Source organism: Melospiza melodia, chromosome 6 (assembly GCF_035770615.1).
Source record: "Melospiza melodia melodia isolate bMelMel2 chromosome 6, bMelMel2.pri, whole genome shotgun sequence".
Taxonomy (NCBI): Eukaryota; Metazoa; Chordata; class Aves; order Passeriformes; family Passerellidae; genus Melospiza; species Melospiza melodia.
Genome location: NC_086199.1, coordinates 53716843 through 53724942, shown reverse-complemented (window position 1 = coordinate 53724942; position 8100 = coordinate 53716843). Strand labels below are relative to the sequence as shown.

General features: G+C 48.0%; 1 protein-coding gene across 1 annotated transcript; it reads left to right on the top strand.

Moving 5' to 3' along the window:
- The first annotated feature begins 344 nt into the window (after positions 1–344).
- On the top strand, positions 345–3573 carry FGF4 (fibroblast growth factor 4). Its single transcript, XM_063159406.1, has 3 exons — positions 345–648; positions 1609–1712; positions 3397–3573. The coding sequence occupies exons 1-3, from the start codon at positions 345–347 to the stop codon at positions 3571–3573; spliced, it is 585 nt and encodes a 194-aa protein (XP_063015476.1).
- The last annotated feature ends 4527 nt before the right edge of the window (positions 3574–8100 follow it).

The following is an 8100-nucleotide window of genomic DNA, read 5'->3' as shown; positions in this document are numbered from 1 at the left end:
TCAGCACTTCAGACAAGACTCCTGGAGTTGAGATCAAGTTCAGAAGCTCTTGCTCCCGGGATTTCCTCTCCATGCAGCCAGCCCAGGGAAACCGCAGATCCTCAGGGGATTGAGCACTAAGCTCCTTCCTTCCCTCCCTCTCCGCTTTGCTTTTTTTTTCTCCTTTTTAATTTTTTTTTTTTTCTGTTTGGCTTTTGGTCAGTTTTCTTTTTTTGTTGTTTTTTTGTTTTTGTTTTTTTTTTTTTTTTTCTTTTTTTCCTCCCCTTCTTTGACCTCAGCATAAAGTGGGAGCGTATTTTGGGAGCGAGCGGCGGCCGGCCCGTGGCTCCCCGCCCCTGACCGGGATGCCTCTCCCCGCGGCGCTGCTCCCGGCGCTGCTGCTCGGGCTGCTGTGGCCGGGGGCGGTGCGCGCCCGCTCGGCCCCGGGCCGCGTCCCCGCCGGGCCCCGCCAGCGCCGCTGGGACGCGGCGCTTTTCGCCCGCTCCGTGGCTCGCCTGCCCGCCGAGCGCCGCGACGCCGCCCGCGACGGCGACTACCTGCTGGGCATCAAGCGGCTGCGGCGCCTCTACTGCAACGTGGGCATCGGCTTCCACATCCAGGTGCTGCCCGACGGCCGCATCGATGGCATTCACAGCGAGAATCGATACAGTAAGCCGGAGACAACCTCCGCGGGCGAGACTTTCGGGACGGCCGGAGGGCAGTTCTGCGGGAGGGGACCCACTGAGCTGCCCCGGAGAGGGGCATGTCCCGAAAGGAGAGTGGGTGCATGGCAGACCTCGAGCTTCCCAAAAAGTCCGGCCGCAGGCAGCACCGCGGGGCTGCGCCCTTCGGCTCCCCCGAGGGTGGCGGGAGCCCGGGGCAGCGGGGCGGCCACCGACCCCATCGGGAGCTCCGGACCCCATCGGAGCTCCGGAACCCATGCGAGCTCCGGAACCCATCGGAGCTCCGGAGCCCATGGGAGCTCCAGACCCCAACGGGAGCCCCGCACCCCATGGGAGCTCCGGAGCCCATCGGGAGCCCCGCACCCCATGGGAGCTCCGGAGCAGTTTGTCGGGCGTTCGGGAGGGCTCGTCGGCGCTGCTCAGTGCCCCGTTGTCCCCTTGCCGCCGTCAGGCATCAGGTGTCGGGGTTGCCTCAACATCTGGAGGATCCGCAGCGCCGTGGGCCGCCCACTCCGAGCAGGGGCTGGGGTGAGCCCAGCTCGCCCCCAAACTTGAAAAGCATCTGCTGGGGACTTAACCCCGCGGCCTCATGGCTCTGATATCCAACTGAAACAATAAGATCCGGGACCGGGGATATAAGCTGCATGATGACAAATGTTTCATTTGCCCTAAGCATACTCTGGCTTATTTTAACCTTGCGTACACAAGAGGATGCCTGGAGGGCAAAATAAAAATAGATACTTAGCTAAAAGAAGAGAGGTCCCAGCATGGGGCATGGGACAGCACGTGGAGTATGAGGTGTGGGGTGTGGGGCTCTGTGGACACCCACGGCAGTGCTGGGATGTGGGGATCCTGTGGGTTTTGTATCTTGCTTTGGCATGGCACTGTCACCACACACTCCAGGGCACACCCTTTTGTCCCCCTGATTTCTGTGTCTCCTGTGCAGGTCTGCTGGAAATCTCTCCTGTGGAAAGAGGTGTGGTGAGCATATTTGGTGTCAAAAGCGGACTCTTCGTGGCCATGAACAGCAAAGGCAAACTCTATGGATCTGTAAGTAGCCACCGAGTGTGTGCCTGGGGAGGGGATGGTGATCAGTTGGGGTGAGATGTGTGCTAAAAGCTGCCCAAGCTCCAACCCTGCCCCTCCTGGGCTGGGCAGCACAGAGCAGCCCTTCCTGCCTTGCCAGCAGAAGGTGTGGTGCCCAGTTCTGCTGCTCACTGATCTTTGGGAGTGAAACCCTCTCTTCTGCATCACACTTCCTTGGTTCTCACACAAAAACTGCAGTCACCCAACGATGGCTGCGCATCCTGCCTGCCCCATAGACCAACAGATCAGTCACCTGTGTGGCAAGACCACAAGCCAGGCTTAGTCCATTTGTTTGTTATATCTGAGTACAAACAGCCTTAGGCAGGTGTGGCAATCGCCGCATCTCTCAGAGGGCACTTGGACTTGTGCTCAGCCAGGCCCCACGAGTGACCCTTTATGAGATGTGATCAGTCAGTGACCTACTGACCACTCCTTGTTAATGCTCTTGAACAGACAGACAGTTCCAGTGGCAGTTTAGCATCCTGGGGGTCTGAACTTCTGCTTAGGAGAAGGAAGTTCCATTAGGAAGGCAATAGAGACCTTCTTTTACGTGGGATCTTTGGAAAAGATAGAGACATCTTGTAGAATATACTTGAGGTGCACAATAACAGGGTGTATCTCTGCTCATGTTCAGCTGTATTCCTGCTTTGGAGTTCAGCTCTGTACAGGTGACTGTGATCAGCATAGTTTTAAAGTCATAGTTTTAAAGTCTCCTTTCTCACCCATGAATTTCCCATGCCATGCTGCCCAAGTGAAGAAACTTGGGCTGAGGAAGAGCCAAACCATGTCAGAGTTAACTGGGGCATTTTCACATGAAGGCATGAGGTATCCAGAATTATTTTCTGGGCTATTGGTCCTGTTGTGGAGGATTGTGCCTTGTATAAACGCCAGGCAGAAGCAGTCACCAAAATGCATCCTTTCTTAGGGTTACTGCTGCCTTGGTGTCCTGGATAGCATAATGCCTAGTGCAGTGCTCAGCTTGGCAGGCTGAGGCCTCTCTCACATGCCCTGAGGTTTTTGCCGACAGTAAGAGATGAGTTCATTTGTCCCTTCCCAGATAAGACACTTGCAAGACCTGTCCCTCTTTGTATGTACTTGCAAATGAAACCACAGCCCTGAAAGGTGCCTGCTGCTAGATCTGTTTTCCTGATCCATTGACCTGTTATCCAAACCCCACCTTTGATTTTAAAGCTAAAGAAGCAAAAAATACTGTCCATGATGAGTGGCTTTAAAATGCCTCTTTCTCCTCAAGCAACACAGGAAAGTGCCAGGATTCTGGATTTTCTGAAGCCTCTCAGGCAATTTATTGCTGATGAGACAACCAGGAGCAATTCAATGAGCAGGGCCATGGGACTGGGCTTGGGACCAGACTTAGTCCTTACCCAGCTCAGCTCTGTTCAGGTGACCCTGTCCCTCCATGGGTGTCCTTCCCACCTTTAGATCTATGTGCCTGGGCTAGGCACAGCATCCCTAATTGATCCTCCTGAGTCCTGTTTGAAGCTTCAGAGGCCACTTCAAAAGATTACTAAGTGGAGGGAGCTCACCTGCACATTTGCCCACAACACACCTTCTTACACCTGGCAGCAAGAATATTTCCACACCTGATGTTTAAAATTCCTTCCCTCTCATTCTTTCCTTTTCATTTCAGGCCCATTTCAATGATGAGTGCAAATTCAAAGAGATTCTCCTGCCAAACAACTACAATGCTTATGAATCCAGGATTTATCCCGGGATGTACATAGCCCTAAGCAAAAATGGAAGAACAAAGAAAGGCAATAAAGTATCTCCCACAATGACAGTGACACATTTTCTTCCTAGAATCTGAGACATCTCCCTTCAGACCTACCTCAGCACAGGGGAAGACACAGAACAGAACATCTTTGGGGAAAAGAAACATGGTGCACTTTTACTGGAGAGTTTTATGCAAGAGTAGGTGTAAGATATTTAAGTTAATTATTTAAATCTGTATATATTGTCACAAAATTTATTTATAGTTACTTTTTTTTTTAAATTTTAATCTCTGGAAACAAAACAAACCTCCAACCCAAGGTCTTTCATTTCATGGTGCAACAGTAGAAGTCTTCTGCTTGGTGGTTTATTTAATTCAGCTGAGTTATCCCAGGTGTGCTGCTACTCCATGTCCTAAGCCAGGTGACATCCAATTCCGCTCTCCCAAAGTTTTGCACTGTTTGTTTGTTGTTTATTGCTGTACAGGTGTGGGTTTGTTTCTTTGTGTGTTTGTTTGTTTGGGTTTTATGGTGGCTTTGTCCTCCCCAGAGCATTTCCCAAGCCGCCGGTGGCTCCCGGCCGGGAGCAGGAGGTGCCAGGGTGGGATGCCAGGGTGGGATGGATGCCAGGGAGGGATGCCAGGTGCCAGCAGGGAGCCACACACAATGCCAACGATCCCCTGTGCTATTTGACTGCAAGCAGGATCGCTTTACGCGGCACGGGAGCTGCGCAGCCACCCCGCAGAGCTGTTTTTAGATCCGCCAGCGCTGAACTCTGAACTGCCCTGCAGCCCCCCTGCTCCTCCGAGAGGCTGAAACACCTCTGCCGGCTCAGCAGGGCTGGGGATGGCGTTTTCTCTGCAGATAAACCGTGGCCCTTAATGGGAGCTTTTATTTGGCACAATTGCTTGTCATCAGGCTAAAATATAACGCCCATCCTTCCCTCAGCAAACGTGCTGTGGAATATGGGACAGTGAACCAGCTCTGCTTCACTCTAACCAAATTCCCTTTCTCATTTGGACACTATATTAATTTTTCAAATTGTGGGGAGCTCTATAACCTTCCAAAGTTTTCTACAAGGGAAGAGCATTCACTCTTCGTAGCAAAACACAAGCTCTGCATTCACTCTTTGTAGCAAACACAAGCTCCATAGAAAGAATTTAGATTGATGATGAGGAATTGAGGTTGGTTTGTGCTATTTATTGTTTTTGCTGCAGTATTTGGAAGGAGAAATATGCTGCTTTCTTTTTTTTTTTTTTTTCTGTCTCATTCCCTGACGAAGTTGATTAATTTCTACCTCACTAACTCTCAAAGCCAGTCTTGTAAAACAATTCTGCATGGCAGGAAGGTGCCCACTTTCCTGCTTGGGCTTAAAGTTCTGGAGGAGGGCCTGGGGGAACAATCATAATCCCAAATCTCTCTTTTTTCCATATGTAGCCAAAAGTATTCAGGATAGAGTCGGTTGCATCCTATTTGAGCCTTGTCACGTTTGAGCTATCTTTACCCAGTGGTTTACTTTTAGTAAGGGTAATCATGGTGAAAATATTTGCAGGCAGCTGTCAGGCTGCAGTACTATATGGTGATGAAGTAATCCTATATTTTTCCTTATATATTTTGCAAGTGTAACTCATGTCTCTAACGTGATGAAGGAAAAGATAGATTTGATTATAGAGGAATCACTAAAAGGATTCATGTGTCTTTGTTTTTTCCTTCTTTTTTTTCCCTCTTTTTTAATTTTTTATTTAAAAGATCCTTCACCTTTGGGGCATCAACATGTTAAGTGGGAACCAGGACTAACCACAATGTCTGATGACTTAGAGGACGTTTACAGATCATCTTCCAATCCAAATTAATTATTTCTGACTACACACAAATCTTTGATTCAGCTTTTTTCTTTTCCTCTTTACATTCCTACACAAAAGCCTTGGTTCCTTTGTAATGGTATAGACCTGCCTGTATCCTCTGCTTACACATGACCTTGAAGAGAAACTCTATTCACCAAAGTTCAGTAACACCAGAGCAGACCAGGACCAGACCTTAAGGCAGCTGCCCTTGTAGCAAAAATAACTAAGGAAAAGGAAATGTCATGCCTAATAGTTTTTAGGGTTTTTTTTTCAATGTAAAACTGGGAATTTTCTGTACTTTCTGTGTTTTCTATATGTGAATAATCATTGTGTATTTATCACCACTACCTCTGACAACTGATGATTTTGTTCCAGATTTCAGATAGCAAAATCAGACCACAAAGGTTCTCTCTGGGAATGGTTCTTTGCCACTTTTCACTTCATTAAATCCACAACCAACCGCCTCACACGACATATGTTCAGAGGTAGTTGTTGTAACTTTTAAATATTGTGATGCAACCTTGTTAACAATGTTACATGGTATGAGCTTTCACCATTTACCAGAATCTGTCTGTAGTTTTATACAGGTGCTGTTCAAGACTGTGGTGTATGTGCTGTGCACACTTAAATGCATAATAAATGATGAACGTTTACAATGCATGACACCCTGACACTGATTTTTAACTCTTTATAACAGAAGGCATCCAGCAAGGAAAGGAAGAAAAAAAATGCTATTTCACTTTCCCAAAGCCTGGGGAGCCTTTGCACCTCTGCCAGCTACTCCAGGACTGACAGCCTGGATTTCTTACTCAGCTAAAGTTCCCCCTGCCAAAGCTGGAAGCTGTCCAGGAAAGCCCAGCTCCAAGCTCAGTAACAGATATGCACTCTTGCATCTGCCACACGCTGCTGCTCTCACTGGTGTCCTTTCCCTGGTTATTAACAATGGCAGCATCCAAAATTAATGGTCAGGGACACAAACCAGCTGCAAGGTTTTTGTTGCTCATTGTTAACATTGCAAACAAGCCTGATTGCCTGGTTTTGGCTCCACTGAGCACTGGTTGCTCTCTCTGTGAAGTGTGACAGCTCCTATGCAAGAAACCTGTTTGGTTTGGGATGGGATCTTTATAAACTGTGTTCATACTCAATACAAACGTACAGAAATCTGAAGTGCTGTGTGACATCATACGGTGAGATTAGGAAACATTTATTCATTGGAAGAGCAATCAAAGCTCCCAAGGGAAGTGGTGGAGTCACTGTCCCTGAAAGTGCCCAAAAAATGAGTAGATGTGGCGCCTTGTGCTGTGGTTTAGGGGACGTGGTGGTGTCTGGTCTAAGGTTGGACCTGATGATCTTGGAAGTTTTTTTCAGCCCTAATGACTCTGTGATTCTTTGGCACAACTTTTATTTGTAAATACTCACACAGGTGCACTTGCACACACATGTGCACATCATGTCCAATTCCCACGCTTTCAGTTTTACCCCTTCCCTATGACTAGGAAGGGTTTCACAATGGGACAGACAAAACTCAGCTCTGATTTTCCACACCCTAACAGCAAAGAGAATTTGTCCAGCTCAGTAAGGACCATGCAAAACAGAAATCCAGATCCCATCATACAGACTTCTCCACCTCATTTCCTACTGAGTGATGTTCTTTTTTTCTTCTCCTGGCAAGGGGAAGGCAATGGATGAGCTGGGAATGTCCATTGCCCTCTCTCTGAACAAGGGCATTTTCTCTCTAAAGTTGTACAGGCTCTATAAATATGTGGCACAGGTGGAGTTTTTATAACTGCACAAGTATAGCTGCAGTGTATTTAATGCTGCTATGAATAGAGCCAGAATAAATAGGCAGGCAGACACAAGAATTTCTCATAATTAACTTTTTTGTTTACTACGTTCTAAAAAGAACAAACACAAATTTATCACTGCCAGGACTGCCAAAATTATAACAAAAAGTTGTCGCCAGGGCTAAAAAAAATTTTGCAGCCTTGGGGATGAAATTTTATCAATTACAATTTTAAGACTGGAGATAAACCCCAAGGCTTGGCTGTTAGGAAGGTGAGACTTCAGGGCAGTAGCTTTGCAGGTTCACAGGACCTGGAGAACTGGTGCTGCACGTGTGTCCTACACACAGGAAAACACAAAGGCCACCAGAGATGGAGCAGCTTGAGATGTCACAGAGGACTCTGGAGAAACTTTCCTCCTCTGGCATCACCCATTTTTAGCTTCAGTGCTAAGCCAGCTTTCATAGAATCATCACAGAATCACAGAATCATTGAATTAGAGTCATAGAATGGTTTGGCTTGGAAGGGGTCTCAAAACCCACCTCATTCCAAACCCTCTGCCGTGGGCAGGGACACCTTCCACTAGACCATGCTGCTCAAAGCCACATCCAGCCTGCACTTGAACACTTCCAGGGATAAACTTTCCTCACATTACCCTTTGAGGCAGTAAAATCAAGGCATTAAAGGTGAAAATCAATTTTAACCCTCCAAAAGAAGGCACTGATGTGTCATGGGTTGCAACGCTTCTGAGACAACTGAAAGCATTGCCAAGGTTCCTGCCACCCACCAAACATTTACCTGCAAGGAACAACCCAAAACCTGTCCTGAGGATGGGTTCTGCCAGCCAGGCAGATTCCTCTCCACCCAGGGATGATCCAGCCTGTGGGATAACCAAAAAGGGAACCCCTGCACCGCGGAAAAGGACAGAGACTCCGACCCCACCCCTCCTTTGCAGCCTTGCCTGTTTCAACCAGCCCGTGCTGAGCATTTTGTGACTCAC

Bases quoted from the DNA above. Each gene is read 5' to 3' on its own strand.
- FGF4 (XM_063159406.1), top strand. From the start codon at position 345: ATGCCTCTCCCCGCGGCGCTGCTCCCGGCGCTGCTGCTCGGGCTGCTG. The intron at 649-1,608 runs GTAAGCCGGAGA...TCTCCTGTGCAG, and splicing joins TCACAGCGAGAATCGATACA to GTCTGCTGGAAATCTCTCCT. The intron at 1,713-3,396 runs GTAAGTAGCCAC...TTTTCATTTCAG, and splicing joins AAGGCAAACTCTATGGATCT to GCCCATTTCAATGATGAGTG.